This window comes from Balaenoptera physalus (genome assembly GCF_965194825.1).
Source record: "Balaenoptera physalus genome assembly, chromosome: 6".
Classification (NCBI taxonomy): domain Eukaryota; kingdom Metazoa; phylum Chordata; class Mammalia; order Artiodactyla; family Balaenopteridae; genus Balaenoptera; species Balaenoptera physalus.
The window spans coordinates 44,264,444-44,282,106 of record NC_138885.1 but is presented as its reverse complement, the minus strand read 5'-3'; the positions used below and the strand labels follow the sequence as shown (position 1 = coordinate 44,282,106).

The 17,663-nt window shown below is 35.3% G+C and overlaps 1 protein-coding gene and 1 long non-coding RNA gene across 25 annotated transcripts in view; one reads left to right on the top strand and one right to left on the bottom strand.

Annotated features, from left to right (window-relative positions):
• The window catches only part of MBD5 (methyl-CpG binding domain protein 5), a 421,403-nt gene that overhangs the window by 42,001 nt on the left and 361,739 nt on the right, over window positions 1-17,663 (bottom strand). For 20 of the 24 annotated variants that reach the window (XM_082464889.1, XM_082464872.1, XM_082464873.1 and 17 more), the window contains 4 exons: window positions 16,473-17,145; window positions 12,907-13,009; window positions 11,659-11,839; window positions 5,134-7,269 (listed from right to left, as the gene is read on the bottom strand). In XM_082464889.1, coding sequence (XP_082321015.1) covers window positions 5,134-7,269; window positions 11,659-11,839; window positions 12,907-13,009; window positions 16,473-16,585 — 2,533 coding nt within the window. In that variant the 5' untranslated portion in view covers window positions 16,586-17,145. Of the gene's footprint in view, window positions 1-5,133; window positions 7,270-11,658; window positions 11,840-12,906; window positions 13,010-16,472; window positions 17,146-17,663 lie in introns of those variants that run through there. The other 4 variants (XM_082464874.1, XM_082464883.1, XM_082464881.1 and 1 more) reach the window with 2 other exon arrangements.
• Window positions 1-17,663, top strand: part of LOC309662475 — a 653,064-nt gene that overhangs the window by 379,938 nt on the left and 255,463 nt on the right. The window lies entirely within an intron of this gene.

The following is a 17,663-nucleotide window of genomic DNA, read 5'->3' as shown; positions in this document are numbered from 1 at the left end:
ACATATCACACCACTCTGAGTTGTTATCACCTTTGATTACATAGACTCAGTGTCTAAATTTGAACATATTTTAACTCCTCTTTTTGTACACAAGGAAACATTAAAACTGGAATATGTAAACAAAGCAAGTGGTGTAACCCTGATATTAGGAAACCTTAAACAGCAAGACATTGCCTGTTGTAAAAATAACTTACAGCAAAGAAGAAATGGCTCATTTTGCAAAAATTTAACTAAAAGAATAGACATAGATTTTTATCACATAATCAAGATTTTAATATAGATTTGGTTAAAAAACAAGAGCAGAGGGCAACTTTCAACCTAGAAGCCTATGCATCAATCAGGTGAGGCGTAAAATCTAGGCATTTAAAAACTTGGGTGGAAATACTTTCAATAGCAATTATCATTAATTCAGTCACAACCTTAAAGGAGTCTCTGCCTTTTTTCATTCTACATAAGTCTATAAAAGACTAGAGGCTTATTTCCACACAAACGTCCCATATCCTGAGACAGCTAACATAGAACAATCCATCCTGGAGTATTTTTATCCCATAATCTTTTTGCAACTATAACCTCAAATGAAGGGAATGACAATTTCCCTTTATTTTCTTTACTGGCATGCTCTGAGAATAAATAAATACATAGAACAAAAAACCAAGCTTGCACTTTGCAATATTTTATCCAAAGCATTCTTTCGTGGTCTCTAATTTTCTTATACCTACCATATTAGTGGCTGCACTGAGTTTCAATCAAATGTATTTTGTGCTGAAAAAAACACTTTCTTTCCCAGAGTTAAAATATATATATATATATAAATATTCACAAGCAAATATTTATTCACAGGTTTATTTATATTCTTGTTAGTCAATGTATATCTTTAAGAGTTAAGGCAAATAAATGATTGAATTATTTTCTCTTTTGGTACAAACTCATACTCTGCCCTTTCACAGGACTACATTTTCATGTGTTTTAGAAGAGTTGATTAAATGTTTTTTATTAGAAAAAAAAATGAGAATATAAAAGGCATTTTAAAGTGAAAAAGTTATATTTAATGACTTTATCATATTGGAGGGAGGTAAGGTTCAGTTATTAAGTTGGTTAGCAGAATAGTCTAAATCTTTTTGCTTCTTTGAAAATTGTGAAAACCCACAGGGCCATGGAAGGATGGGTTGTCATGTGGACACTGGCAGGGCTGGGTCCTCTGCAGAGGCCCGGGTTACTGGCATGTGTGTTTTTGTTCTATGGTAAACAGGTGGGCAGCAGTCAGAGGCCCAAAGAGGCATGGACCTGATGAAATTTGTCAGTCAGGGGTACTTGATTTTGAATTCCTCCCTAAACCAAAACACCACAGGACACGTGCTGGAACCACTTAAGTGTTGAAACTTATCTCATTTCATAAACTGAAAGTTGCTTTAAATGTACACGAGTGATGGATTTCAGAACATACCTGCATTCAGCAGTTTGAGTGTTTGGACTGAGAATCAGGAACTGATTGGGGTTTGGTTGCCAGATCCACCAGAGCTTTGCTTTACAACTTGAGGAATGTCACCAAGTATCCTACTGGTCATTTTCTAAATCTGTTACACGGAAATATTAAACTTCACTTGTAATTTCATATCCAAAAAGCTAATAGAAACCTGTAAACTTTACAATGCAAAGTGTTTAGAGAGCTTTAGTGGAAAGGCAATTTCAAAACACCAAATAGAATTAGTAAAACCTTGTATATTCTTAAGTTTTAGAAATGTTTTCTAAGCATTTCGTATCTTTAATCCGATTTTTTTTTTTTTTTTTTTTTTTTACTACTTTGCCTCCGATTCTCATATATGAGTTTTAATACTTTTAAAATATGGACTGGTATTCACATATAGGCCTAAAAAATGAATATTTGGGTTGCTTATGATAGAAAAACTTTCTTTAAAAGAAGTTTTTGAAAACAAATAGCCAATCGAATTAAATGTTTTCAGAGTGACTTCTGGTCTTAAGTAAGGTCTTACTGTAACATTTTTGAGCTGCTGCTTAGGAGAGTGGGGAAAAAAGGCACTGGATTGAGCAGGAGGTCACCTGAGTTCTGTTCATGCTCCATTACCACGAGGAAGAGTTGGGCCATGTTACCTGTGGGTCTCTTTCACCCTCATTGTGCTATCACACCTGGAATGGCAGGGCTAGCGTCTGCAGAGCTGCCTTCTTCAAAGGCCTATTGACACATCACCCACTAGGGACACCCATTTTTATCTGAGTGAGGTGATACAAATTCATTCAAATAAAGGTTACCAAATGTGATTCACAAATGAGGGGTAGTTCTTTTGAGACTGTGGACATTTCATCTGCATTGGCACAAACATCCTAATTATTGTACACTAGGATATTAGAGTCCAAATAGAGAAGGCAAAATTACTGACTTCTGTCTCAAAGTGCATCAAGAGTTTACAAACGTGGTTCCTAACATGCATTGATATGCTTTGATTCACTATCTGTTGGATATTTTTAAAGACTTGAAAGTGAAAACAGTATTTTTCACAACTAGATGTTTCAAATGAAGAACTTATGCAGCTGGGAAGAAAATGGATTTTAGAATCAGATGAACCCGAGTTCAAATCCTAATTCAATTATGTATGACCTTGGACAGTTATTCAAGTTCTCTGAGGCCCAATGTACTCATCTGTAAAACGAGGACAAGATTACCTTATACTTTGGAAAACTGCACAAATTAGAAATAATACAGGCAAATCACCCGGCACATCATAGGTACTCAATGACAGCTAAAAGCAACATTCTAAGAATAAAATGTGGTTTTCTTCTAATGTCTTACTAGTATGCTAGGAATACTCAGCAAAACTTAAAGGGATAGCTGTGACTGTCATCAGCTGTCTCACTCTGAAAGCCCAGCTTTGGTGTTTATTTGATGGATGAATAAATGTCAGTGAAAATAAACATTCAGGCTAAGCAGTTATAATAACAGTACATTCAGTTGACACAGTTCACTGTGTATCTAAAAGAAACATGATATTAGAGACCTCTTCAATATTCAGCTCATCAAAAGAATTATATTAATTAGTCAATCTACCCATTTTTATTACCAGCTGCACATCAGAGCTATGTACATTAAGCAGTATTTAATTTTATTAGGTTTACTACTTTAAAAAGTTCTTATTGACCTAGATTTTTATCAGGGATATGCTTTCTGTTAGCTTACACATGATTGGTCACATCCATATCATTACTAGACATTTATTCTCATCCCTTTTCGCTATTTATATGCTAACACTTTACTTATATTAGTAAATTTTCAACATGTGTGTTTTGACACTCCCAGCACTGGCAATCCAGATCTGATGTTTTACAGAGATGCACGGAACGAGAAAATACGTGTCTAAGACTATATAAAATAAGTCGAAACTTGACAATCAGAAGAAACAAGAATATAAATAAATGTTGGTCTTTTCCATTATAGATAAATTAAAATACATCATTAATAAAATACGTACACTTTGCAATATGAACTTAGACCTGAAACAAAGTAAGTTGAGGTAAGGGGTATCAAAATGGAAAGATATAATACAATGAGACCAACAATGCCTCATCTAAATGATTGAAGGTATGCTTAATAAATATAGTGTATTTTTAAAGAGTTACTGATTTTATGTAACCTTAATCTGCTAAATGCATAAGATTAAATTTTCATTTGTTTGGGATTATCTAAAAAGGAATATGAGTCATTGAAAAGCTGGAAGCCCCTTTGGAATAAGAATCCTGTTAAACACGTAAAAAATAATTTCATGAGATTCCTTAGACTAAGAATATCAAGAAGGCACTAATCATTTCAATTATCATCTTCACCTTATATTCTTTTTAACAGAAGAGGTCAATGAACAGTTCTTCATTAAATACTGACATCAAAACATAACACATAACACAAGTTGTGGAGAATGGCAGGTAAAAGTAGTGACACCAGGAAGGAAAACACTTGATTTTACTATCAGCAACAAAGACATGTAGGTCGTAACGCCTTTCCAGCATGGCGGTATAACACAGTCTATATATATCTACACAATAGATTATTAAAAGCCTCAGCAGTTTTCCCACTTCCAGTAGCAATCTGGTTTTAAAAGCCCACTGTTTTCATAGCTGAATAATATTGTCTCTACAATCATCTTTTATTTCCTCCCTGTCATTTCCAACCAATCTCTCAAATCGTTATTGTTGGGTTTTGAGTATTCTTTCTATTATTTTTATGGTCAAATTTTCTGATGTCTCAATGATTTTATCTCTATAGTGCTTCCTTACGGTTTTTTGTAACAATTTCTGAGGACTCTACTGAAATAAAATATAGTTCTTTCTAATGTGTCTACTTTTAAATAAATTTGTCTCCTTCATTAATAGCGGATAAAGAGATACCATAATGTCAATGGTAAAAACAATGGTTTAGTTCTCCAAGAAGACTCTAAAATAATTTCAAGATCAAAAATTCTAGAAATCAGGTTTTCAAGCCTTTTTTATTGGAAAACTTAAATTATTACCTTTTTAAAAAAGGAAGTAGCCAATATCTATTTATGAATTTTTTCAAACAAATAATAATAAAGAATAGCAAACTAGGATAAGGAAACACATTAGAAGACAGCTTTCTACTTCATACAACTTCTAGTTACCTTTTCCTATCCATTCACCTATTTCTGGTCAGCAGAAAGAACAAAAAAATCCATGTATTTCTGCCTTTATTTTTGGGTTTTCCAAATGAGCTTCATTTACCTGAATACAAACAAGAGCTAGGGGAAACAGCTTTTATATTGGCATAGACCAAGTACATGTCTCATGAACCAGGAAATCCTGCCTTCTATGGCTTCTTTTGTAGTTTCGAGTCCAACGGTTATAGAACCAACTGAAAGTCGAACAAAATTCAAAATGACACAGGTTGACAACAAATAATGGAAACACATGGAATCCTCTTGGCTGTTATTTTTTCTAAGAGACAAATCCCTAGCATTCTGTAAATAAAATTATAAATACTAAAGAAATGATGAGAATTTCACAATGGGGAAAGGATCATTTCTTATCATAATAAATATTTTGGTATAAATTTAAAAAAAAAACGTATAAAAGTTTAGTACCTTTGGGTACTTTTTTCTAATAAAACCATACCTGCTTCAGAACTTGTTTGATTATAGCTGCTAACAATGCTGTTTGGTATCACTGGAGTGGAGGACGTTGAAATTCTTGACTGAGGTGGATTGGGATGTAATGAATTTCCTAAGGCCATGCCCGACTGACTGAGCATCCCACAGTTCCCGCTAGCCTGAATCTGATTTATTAAACCTGCAAGATGGTGGTTTGGGACTGGACTGTTACTGTGAACAAAGTTAGTGTTTGCATTGTGGCAGTGCACGGCTTCCCCTCTTAAAGGTACGTCCTGTGTCAGTGGATTCTGAAGACCACTGGAGTTCACACTGGGGTCTGTAAAATGCAGCTGGTTAGCAGAGCAAGGCAAAGCAGTATTTGAGCGCCCACAACCCGGGCTACTATTGCTACTCAAGTGAGAGCTTTGACAACTCATAGACTGTAGTAACTGAGACATTGAACTGATGGGAAACGACCCCTGACCCTGCTTCCTTAGCAAGTCAGGTCCAGGTTTAGGAACTGCAGAACTATCCATTTGAGACTGTCTGAGCAAACTCAACACTGTGGTAGGTGGCTGTTTTCTTTTCCGCAGTGAGTCTTTTTGCTGAGACATCAGCTTATCTCTTAGTGCTGCTCGACCACTTTGCCCTTCACCTGTTGGGAGAAGCATGTTGGCAGCAGGAGGGAACATGGTGTTTAAAGTGCTATGTCCTTCAGTGTTGCCACTGCCAGCAACAGCTCCAGAATTGCTACTGCTGCTACTGTTGTTACCAGCAAGTTTGTTTTGATTTGCTAGCTGTGCTTTGGCTGCTGCTGAGAGTAAACTACTTGCTGGAAAGGAGGCAGCATTGTGCTGGTTCAAGATCTGATTTAAAGGCATTCCCAGCAAACCAGGCTGACTCTTTATAGAACCGCTTCCGGCAGATGCGGTAGGAAAAGCTGCACTGCTTGGGGTATTTAGTACATTACTCATTCCAGCAATTAATGGGTTAGGGATATCCTTGTACTGATGATGTCCATCGGACTTGGTAGAAGGGCTTGATGGCATTGATGGCCTTGGGGACCCTATTGTTGACCTTGGTGACCTGGGTGGAACCTTAATACCACTACAAGTGGCCTGGGGTCCTAGAGGTGGCATCATGAAATTTCCGTGATCTGATGATGTGGAAGATGAGCGTGATCTTTGGGGCGATGCCTCAATCCTTCCAATTCCAGTCCCCATCATGTGCACTGGGGATGTCACTGGAGAAGGGGACAGGGAGGTTGAAGCTGAATGCTGAACTCTTTGTACATGACTCCCATGATTCATGTGGCCAGGTTTTACGGTTGGCAAAGGGAGATTACTTGGCAAAGGAACGACAGCAGGAGGCATGCTTACATTCATCACAGGTACCTGAGAGTGGACATTTGAATGGAAACTAGTTGGATTAATGATAACAGGGTTCTGATTCACCGGTTTACTAGGAATAGGGTCAAGAATGCCAAGTGGATCTTTCTCAGATGTTAATGGCTTTTTCTGAAGAGCACAAGAAGGTGGAGGAGGGGGAGGTGGGCCTTGGGGTGGTTTGTGATGGAACATTGCTCGTGGTATTTCCATATTAGTTGAAAAACTACACATTGGTTTTTTCATTACTGGACTCTTTGTAGTCAAGGTTGGGGAAAGAGGTATATTAGTCCTTCCAGCCATTGCACAGGATGACTGTACAGGAGAACCGTGTAGCATTACTGAAGGTGGAGAAAGAGGAGTCCTATTCAGGTGAATAGGACTAGAATTGGGAGCTCCATGAAAACCAGGATTATTTCTTGTGAAAACATCAGGGCTTCCAAGTGGGTCAGTCCTTGGAGAGATTGAGCCATCTCCATATATCTGGGAACCTGACGACGCTGGGCTGGGCAGGCCTCCATGGCTGCCACGGAATGGAGATTTCTGTCCGTGTTCACTGCTGCCCAATCTCTGCCGGGGGTAGACAGGGTGGAGTTCTTGTTGCTGGCTTCCAGACAGTTCTTGTACATATAGCCTTCCCATGGCATTTGATGATCCAATCATTAATTTGAAAGGATTCTTACATTCAGGCATTACAGAATTTGTAATTCCTTCGTGAGACTTATTTCTTACAGATCTTGGAGTTGCTGCCCGTGAAGGTACTACTGGAGTTGCATCTGATGTGAAAGAGAGAAAAAAAAATCTGTTAGTAGTCTCAATTCTTTTGTGTTAGGATGGAGGGAGGGAAGGAAATGAGGAAGGGAGGGCATCTGAAAAAAGAAATCTGCAAACAGAAGCTGTGACTCTTTGCAATTAAAAAAAAGTTCTGTACTCTACAATAAATTTTGATTGTAAAAAATGCACATTATTCTCCCTTAGTTGACCAAAGGTTCTCAATAACTGTTCATTATGCTTGTTTACCTCATGTCTGTTGAGAAAGGATGTGGATCTGAATCCGTACATACTGACATTAGCCATTCTAATAATATTTATAATATGCAAAATCAAGAATGACAGCCCAGATGGAAATGATGATGGTATTATTTTTTGGATTTGAATTTTTTAAGAACACAGTTACAGTAGAAAATGGTAATCTGTCTGGCATAATATTTTCTTGAGTGATTTAAATGAATTGCCACTTTCACCAGAAAATTTGTTGCCCGATAAAGGTTTCTATAACCTTACTAAAACCTCCTCGGGACAGCTACAAAAACTCTTCCTCATTCCAACATTTTCACTGTGAGAGTAACAGAGTCTTAATTTTTGTGAATTAAGTAAATAAGATTCTGAATCTTTTACAAAGGGAGTGATAACAACAGTAAATACAGTGAAGTTAAACAATCATGCTAAACTTCATATCAAGTTTGTAATACTTTAACACTTCAAATGCTTTGCCATTAATTAGTCATTGTTGTAAAACCAGCCTCAGTCAACCAAATTAGGTAAAAGACTGCAATTCTTTTATTAGGATAGAATTCTTATGCAAAATTTAATCAGAGTGCAAAAATCTTCAGTACTGGGCTCCAATTGAGTATTCTCTTTTTACAGAGTGCATTGCTCCCTCACTGGCTTTTTGGAATCCCTTCAGTTCTTTCAGAGATCAGACAGAATACAGGCAACAAAAGCAACCTGGTTCATCATACAGAATTTTCATTTGATCATGTCAGAATTCTAGGTTTAAGGTTTTTTAGCCCCTAAGGAAGTTTAACTATTTTATAAGGTTGTGACTTCTAAAACAGGGATGGCAGATAAAATTAGTTTCATATACCAGTTCCCATCAACTGGTGGTGGCTGCTTAGAGAGCTATGTTGAAAAGGGTGCTGAGCTCGAGCTGGACTCCATGAGAAAATGCCAATGAGTCTATTAGAAGCACAGGAGATGAGAGTGGTACTATTCATACTATACATTGGCCATCCCAATTCTTAGACTTACAGCATATCAGCAAGTATACTTGGATTCATCTGCAATCAGAGGTATATTTACTTAAATGGATAATTACACATTTAAGATAAATAAACTTCTCCTACCTGCTGAGTAGTATACAGGTCAAATCATAACACAACAATTTCTAAGTCAGTCGTTCTCAACCTGGGATAAACAGAAGTCTTGGTAGGGTACAATCAAAAAGTAAGAGAATGTAGTGAATGTATATTTTTCTTGGGAAATGTGGGCTTTCTGTTTCTGGCATGGTAGAGACTCTTTGATAGAGTGATTTCTGTACATAATACAGTATATGAAAAGTTGAGAACCAATCATAAAAGAAAATTGCAGCAGATAAACTCAACTGAATTCATTTTCTTGTTAAAGAAAGATTTTTAAAGTTTGTAATCAAGGAAATAATATATGAAAAATATTTGGGGCACTGAGCTTGGCATATAGTGAGAACACAGTTGTCTGTATTAACATCACTAACATTATTATGGGATTGACTGCGTCCTCTTGAGTAATAAAACCACCACCAAGTTGTGTCTTTTCTTGTTCATTTATATAGCTATCTACAATTCAATGATTAAAAATATAGACATTGGCATTTCTACATTCAACAGAATTTAGAAAGTAGCTGTCGTTTAGAAAGGATTTCTTCCATACTGGGGAAAAATAGTTACCATCTTTAAAATAAAAGGAATACCAAACAGATAAACAAACAGAAGTCATACTGCTCTTATGTTGCAGTTAGGAACTAACGTATTATAAGAGTTGGCAAATGTAAATGCTAGGTACTCATCAAGTGCTTTTGTGTATATTAAATAGACCTTTCGAAAGAGGTGTTGTATGTTTATGCATGTAAAATAAAGAGAGGTGAAAACTACTACATGAGTCTTCTTAATCTTTATTTAAATCCCAACCTTTTAATATAATTTAAAATTAGAAAATTGAAATAAATGCTATGTCTGAAGTTGGTAAAAGAGTAGAGATTAATCCAATAAAGTATATCATTTTAAAAGGGGATGGAGATATACCTCTTATACCTATACTAGTTAAATATTTACCTTTAATTTCAATAATGAAACTTGTATGTATAGAGTAGGACAAAGGACCTAGACCAAGATTCTGCTCCAATCATTAAAAAGGAAACAAGGCAGACTCTGTAGACAGAGCTGAAATGGTTTGATATGATGCGAAGTGAGAATGGCAGCAGATATGAGCATGTGCAAACACATGTGTAAGGTTAAGATGCAAAAATGAAAACATATTTACATCAAGGTGGCAGGATAATGATAAATTTTAAATAATTTATTACTGTTAAATGTCTTTAAGTTGTTGCAATATCTTTTAATTTCAAAAACATAGCTCATTAAAGAAAAAGAAAAATTCACTAAAATATATTTTTTTCTTACATACCTTAGTGGAGCAATTTTTGCTGATCATTCCTGTTAAAGTTTAAAGGTTAGAGGGTTATTGGAGAGGAGCTCTCTGCTAATAACTGCCAAATTTGTCTTTCTCTACCCTCTTCACATGAGTTCTAAGTGTGACTCTTTAATGACTTGCTTGGTGTCACAACTGCTTCTCTTTGTATCTAGAGCTATCAATAATTTGGCCTCAATTTACCTATGCAGGTTTAATTTTCCACTCAAGTCACATTAGTTTCCACATCATTCCTTAATTATGCTATACTCATTCTAGACAAGAATTTTCTTATTTCCCTTATGTGTCTAAATCCTACCATTTTCCAGGGCTGGTTCAAATCCGAGTTCTACCATAAAGCTTTCTCTGATCACTACAGGTTATATTCCTCATACCTATTTTTCAGAACTCTGTAGAACAATGCTACTTATCTTTCATAAACAAATGCTTTGGTGTTCAGCTGTGTTTTATCCAGAATTATTCAATTGTTAAGTTAATTGTAATATTTTGGAGATTTCATATTCTAGCCCTTACAAAAAGAAGTTCCTCAGCCTCAAAGTATAATTCCACAAATTACATATAAATCATAACGGGAAAATGTACCTCAATAATGGACATAACTTTAACCGAGCAATCAAACTTAATGTCATCAATACGGGATAAACTGCCATTACGTGCTTCCTAATTAGGACATAACATCACCTATGCAGTATTCCTATCAAACTATGTTTAACCTGAATATAAATACGAGGAAGCAATCAGGCAAATCCAAATTGAGGAACATCTATGAAACTGGCCTAGACTCTTCAAAAGTATCAACATCATGAAGGATTTAAAAAGACTGGGGAATTGATGTAGATTAAAGAAAAGTAATGTCTCTTTGCAGTTGCACAATCTTTGCACCCTGGATTTTTAAAAAGATTGGATTGAAAAAACTGTAAGAATATTATTAGGACAACTGGAGAAATCTGAATTTAGACTGCATATTAGATAATACTATCATAGCAGTTTTAAATTTTCTGAATGTGATAATTAGACTATGGTTTATATAAGAGAACATCCATGTGTGTTGAAATACTTAGGGGTGAATTGTCACAATATCTGCAACTCCTGAAACAAAACGTTAACTGGTAAATCTAGGGTACTCGAACTGTTCATGTAATTTTTCTGCAGCTTTGAAATTTTTAAAAAGTTCGTGTGTGCATACAAGCGTGTGTGCATGTATGTGTTGGATGGAGGTATAAAAAATTCCTGGCAAGGTGATTTGTTAGTAGGTGTTCAATATGTAGCTATTAAATGACTGAAAGAATAACACTGCCAGTTCTTGATAACATTGCTAGTTGCATTTAAGCACTTGATACTACACATTCCAATACAGCCCTAGGAAAAAGGCTACATTTGTTTCCTAAAAACCAATGGCACTTTCTCTTTTGTTAGCTCAGCTCTATGTACCTCCATAGCATTTGTATGTGCTAATCAGTGTTTATTTTCCTCATTTAACTAAATGATTTGGATAGGAAACTTTGGGTGACAACTTCATGGGAATTTTTCAGAACTAATTTGTTATTTGCAATAAAATGATAAAACATACATAATTTTAAATGCGTTGTGCACGTTTGAAAAGTGGACTCAGAAAATGCTTGGCAAAGTGATTTCTAGTGACTCCTCCAGGAGAGGAGTGGGGGAGGAAAAATTCCTAAAACCTTCACCATATTACATACTTGTTCCTCCTCCGGGACTGGGGAGCACCAGAGAAGGATGTGGGGCTTCCATGCTTTTATGAAGTGTGGCCACTGCAATGATTTTTCTTTTATGTATGCATAGCTTTGTGACATCTTCATCTGCTTTAACATCTTCTGCAGTTCTCTGTTTCACAGCAGCTCCAGGATCAAAATTAAACACCTGGAAAAAGCACAGCCTTTGTTTAAAATATGTCTGTAAAAATATTAAGTAAAAAGATCCCCTTGTTAAAAAAAAAAGTTTTGCATAGATTAACCCATAAATCTGAATAAAACTTTCTCAAGTTTTTAAATTTAAGAAAAGCAACTTTATATATAATGGAATAAATACTTCTGCTGAACTCATGGTTTTTAGTGGCAGGGTAAATAATGAAAACTATCCTAATTCTAAGATAGCCAAGATAAATATATGGAAAGGAATAGTATCTGATAATGTTCCCAATTTTAGATACTTCCTGATGTTATAACAGTACAAAAACAGATGAAGTACGGTTAAGAAACCCTAAAATCTGACATTGCTATATGCTAACTTTTTCTTTGGCTTTACTTTATTGCTATATTAATATGACCTTTTCACTGATTTAAAAAATTTACTACTCTATTTTAAAAAATATTTATTGTGTATATACTTATAAGCTGTTTCAAGTGCTTTTTTGTGAATGAGGTGACACAAATAAAAAAGAAAAAGTTGTCTATTAATCTTTAGTTCTGTGATTGGGACTATTATAGATAACCAGAAAACAATGACATGTTTCTATAGTAAATATTTTATCATTTAAAATGATTTTACTTTTTACCTTGCAAAGGAGTAAAACAGTTTCACTTTTGGCTATGAGGGTTCAGCTTTGTAATTTAAGAAATATTTGTGGCAGATTTATCAACACCAGTGCTAAAAATAACATTGCAGACTGAGCAGGAGGGAAAAAAATACTGCACTATTAAATAGTAAGCATGGGTATAGCTCTAATAAAACGGTGCAAAAGAGGTTTTGATGAAATATTTAATATGAATATAGGTTTGTCACCTTTGAAAATGACTCTTGGACTTGAACTATTTTCCACAATCTTTAAGCATTCCAAAATGCATGCAAAAGATATATAATTTAAGACTTTAAAATATATAAATGATTGGAGAAGTAATATAAAAATGAAATGCCAAATGAGAAAAGCAAATATATGAAACACCTAAAAAATGAAAAATTGCTGATTACATCTATTGCGAAATGGTTACCTTGGGAAGAATAAGAGGACATTCCAAGCCACACTTGCATGTTCCGTCAGTAAGCAGGTATGTTTTAACCTGCTCCAAGCAAGATAACAAAGACCCACTGGGACTGTGAAAATAGTTTAAAAAAACATCAGGAAATAATTCTGACTGCACATATTATATGAAAAACGGCATAATTTATAGTCTTACTGTCCTTCACAGGGTTTTCTCCTGTGAAACATTTTCCTACTAAGGAAAAGCATTTTCTTTGTCAGTATTATGTTAGCTACTAAATTATAGCCTTTAACACTATCACTCTTTCTTCTGAACCAAAATATTTCTCAGAAAAATACAGATCTTCATAGAAAAATAAATAAAAGTATTTTGACAACCAAGAGTGGACTAAGGATGGGAAAAATGCTATTCTTAAGAAAGAGCAGGTAAGAAAGGAACAAGAAAACTACATGAAAGTAATCATTATCATTTTAAACTAGAAGATCTACTTCTAAAGCTGTTTGAGGAAAACCTGAAATTTAGGAACACGTTGGAGGTCAAACCAGAAAGTCACTAAATTTACAAAAATTCGAGCTAACAAGTTCTTCCCGTTAATCTTGGAGTCTAGAACCAAGCTGTCCCTGTGTAAAAACAGGCTTCACTTTTTCCTCCCTCATTCATTTGTTTCTTTGAAGATAGATCAGTGTGGCCCAGCTCAAATTCTACTGAAGATCCAAGCTGTACTTATAAGGATGGGGAACTCTCGAGGAGATAGGGTTTTAGGTGGCAGAAAGGTGCCTTGCAGGCCTTTTGGCTGGTGATTGGGTAGTGCTCTCAACATTACTACTCTTTGGGTCACAGAAGTTAGTATGATATGTGAATACTGATCAAATTTAAGTCTACAAATTAGGTACTATTTCTGATGACAGGATAAGTCTCTAATGTTTATTTACAATGAGGATTAGTTTAAAATGGGCAATTTGCATTTTAGGACTTCTATTATTAATGTACTGATTTTACAGCTTGCATGCATATTATGTCTTGAAAATTATTATAAACTTTTTATTCAAGAATATCTTTTATTTATGACTATTTACCAAAACTTTCACTTAAGCCATCTGATAAAGTTTATCCAGAAACGATACTCTCCACTTCATAAACAAAGCTTTACATTACCGGGGGTAGACTATTCTGCTTCTACAAAAACACAGGTAGTAGTTTGGTGTCTATAAATAAACCAGCTTTAAAATGCAATTCATATTTTATTTATGGACAATCATATAAGTGACTTACGCATGTAGAAAATAACAATTAAAATCCTCAACTTTGTTAACTCTTTCATTTATTTGGGCTAACAATTTTTTTCAGATGATATGCAAAGAATAATAATTCCCATATTACAGACTGGAGTTCCACCCTAGCGGTAGGGGCAGCAAGATGTTTTTGGAGGTCTGGTAATTTTGATAAAACAAAATCACTAGTTATGTGAAGAATTCATGAATTTTATGAAAAGAAACTGCCTAACGTGTTACAGTTAAAAAAAGTGTATGAATGAATCCTAGAGGCAGTTAATTGTAAAATTAAACTTGAAGACAAGAATTCCTGAATTCTATCAGAGTACTTACTCTAGACACTTTAAAAACAGTTCCTCTCAATCAGTCAGTTGGGTTCTTTCCTTTAGTTTCAGCTCTTTAATTAACTTTTGGGAGTAATAATTAACATAAAAATAGTTACAAGTCTTATGGCATAGATAAAGCTTAGAAGATTGGAAGCAGGTGGGAAAATTAATGTGCAGCCTCAATGCCACCCTGAGGCAGGAGCAGCTGGAGACTAACCTAAAAATTATAAGCAAACTGCACATTGCAAAGGAAGCTATAGAAGGAGGGCTAGCCTCTTATACATGTTCAAGTAGTAGTTTAACCAGTTATATACAAACAAATCAAACCCATGCTGGCTGAATTTATTTGAAGGTGTCTTACCTTATCTGGCAAAGTTAGTTTCCAAAATAATCCTTAGTGTACAGATTTGGATTGGGAGAATTCAAACTAACTCATACTAACAGATAGCAAAGTCTACTCAGACTTGGAAAAGTCATGAGCAAGATAATTGACAGATTCCTAGACTTAATTTGCTTTAACCTAACTCTCAGCAACCTGAAAAGCTGATTTATCTTTTATAGGGATAAAGATGAAGTAAAACAAAAACAAAACAAACAAAATCCCCCCAAAACTAAATTATCAAGATTTTTGGAGTCATTTGCTCTAAGCTGAATATATATTTGCTCCTTACAGACTAGAAAAACCATAAATATGAACATAACACCGATATCTTGCTATATTATTGATACATCGATAACAAAGTATTTCTGGCAGTTGGTTAACAGCATTGGCAACAGAAACACTTTGAGAAAGTTATTCCGTGTGTCCTCATCCATCTACGCTACCATGGGGTGAGCTCCACATTCCCTGCCTTCTTATCCCTTCACTTCAGTTAATATAGAGCATATCTTGAATATTACAGAAACAAAAAACACGTGTGCAAAAGAATTTCAATTGGTCATTAAGTTTACCTCAAGAAATACCTTCCACAAGACAAATCGACCAACCAACCAACCAACCAACCCAGGACAGAATCTGAACTGACAGTAGAGTTGTTATAGTATGAAATCGTTTGGGTTTATATAATGGAAAATTCCTCATTTATATAAATACATCTTTGCACAAATGAGAATTCCGTTGAAGCTGAGATACAAATAACCACAATGAAAGTAACAGCATTAATGTAATGATGCAATGTGATATCTTTTAAAAAGTTCTCTTTGTAATAGTTTTTCTTATTACATCACAAAGATTTATGGTATTCTAATCATATACTTACTGATAAACTACAAAGTAAGGAACTTAGGTGCCAATTATTTAATAATAAGACTAAAACTTCTTGCCAACAGTTCAGTTACTTCATTCAAGTTGTTCAACATAATAAAGGCTGCCAAAATTTAAAAGAGCAGGCATTTATATGTAATTTGTATGATTTTTACTTGTGAGATGACTTCATCATGACTTTTACTATTATATGCAGGGAATAGATTAAAAACTGCACAGAAAAAATAGGGAAATTATTTTTGGTTAATATCAGGCATTAAGAAACTAATAATTGAAACTGCCTATAGATAAAAACACTTAACCTTACATCAGAATAGCCAGCTGAAGCACTATGAAGGACACAATAATATTGTCAGGAGACATCGGGTCTGTTTTCAGTATTTTACATTCTCCTGTGAATGTGGTAATGATGCTCATGTGTTTCTTTTAGAAATCTTCCTATTTTTCTTTATCCTTGTTAGAGAGATAAGCAGGATGACATTTTATATAAACACAAATAATGCATAAAAATCCTCTCTTGTAACCTAAGGCAATTTACATCGCAAAACAGTACAGAATAAAAACACTTAAATATTTCCAGCACGAAGATCATTTATTCAAATTGATTTCAGGTGCTGTCAGTTACAATATTTACACTCTCAGAGTAACAGACTGTACCTCCTTCATCTGGGGACCACAAACTTGGAGGTAGCGCAGGTAATAATAAGGGCTCACCTGACATAAAGCACTCCATTTTGATCCACGCGACGCTGCCAACCCACAGGAACTTGTATAGCTGGAAGACCTCCATCCTTGTCCCCTCCGTCACACTCCTTGCCTCCATTCATTTTCTGTGTCTGCTTGGGACTCCCCAAAGATATCAGCAATAAGATGATATCCTTATATTACAGGGCATCATGGCCTTCAAAAATGGCCAACGCAGCACAGTTTTCCCCAGACTGTACAAAATGCATTGGGAAGCTTCGGCTCAGTTTGGAACCAAGTCCTTGAAATCTGCCATTGTAGAAAAAATCAGTTTCCCATTATAATCTACATTAAATAATCAATATTTAATTCCTAAGGATGGTCTACATGGGTAAAAACGAGTGCTTCTGACTAAAGAAAATCATATTCATCAATGCTGGTACCTGTCTGAAGTGGGGGAGGGGAGGACTGTAAGTTTTTAGTTCAACATTTTGTCTTGAACCTTGATGTTGGACTAAAATAACCTCTATTGTTTAGAAACTGTTCTCATTTTTACAGTGTGAGTCAGTTAATATTTCCAGGTACTACCCGCCTTTATAGGCCACATTCTTTAAACTTTCTCTTCATCTTCCAATCTGAATCCAAGATGTTGCAGGTTGGTTCATCTGATGTTTTCATGTCTTCAAAATTCCAATAATGTAGCCTGAAACATATGTAAATATGTAAACACTACATTTAATAATGAAAAACTGAGAAGCTGCACACTGTTTTTCTTTTTTTAAACATCTTTATTGGAATATAACTGCTTTACAATGGTGTGTTAGTTTCTGCTGTATAACAAAGTGAATCAGCTATAAGTATACATATATCCCCACATCCCCTCCCTCTTGCGTCTCCCTCCCACCCTCCCTATCCCACTCCTCTAGGAGGTCACAAAGCACCAAGCTGATCTCCCTGTGCGATGCGGCTGCTTCCTACTAGCTAGCTATTTTACATTTGGTAGTGTATATATGTCAATGCTACTCTCTCACTTCGTCCCAGCTTACCCTTCCCCCCTCCCCGTGTCCTCAAGTCCATTCTCTATGTCTGCATCTTTATTCCTGTCCTGTCCCTAGGTTCATCAGAACCATTTTTGTTTGTTTGTTTTTAGATTCCATATATATGTGTTAGCATACAGTATTTGTTTTTCTCTTTCTGACTTACTTCACTCTGTATGACAGT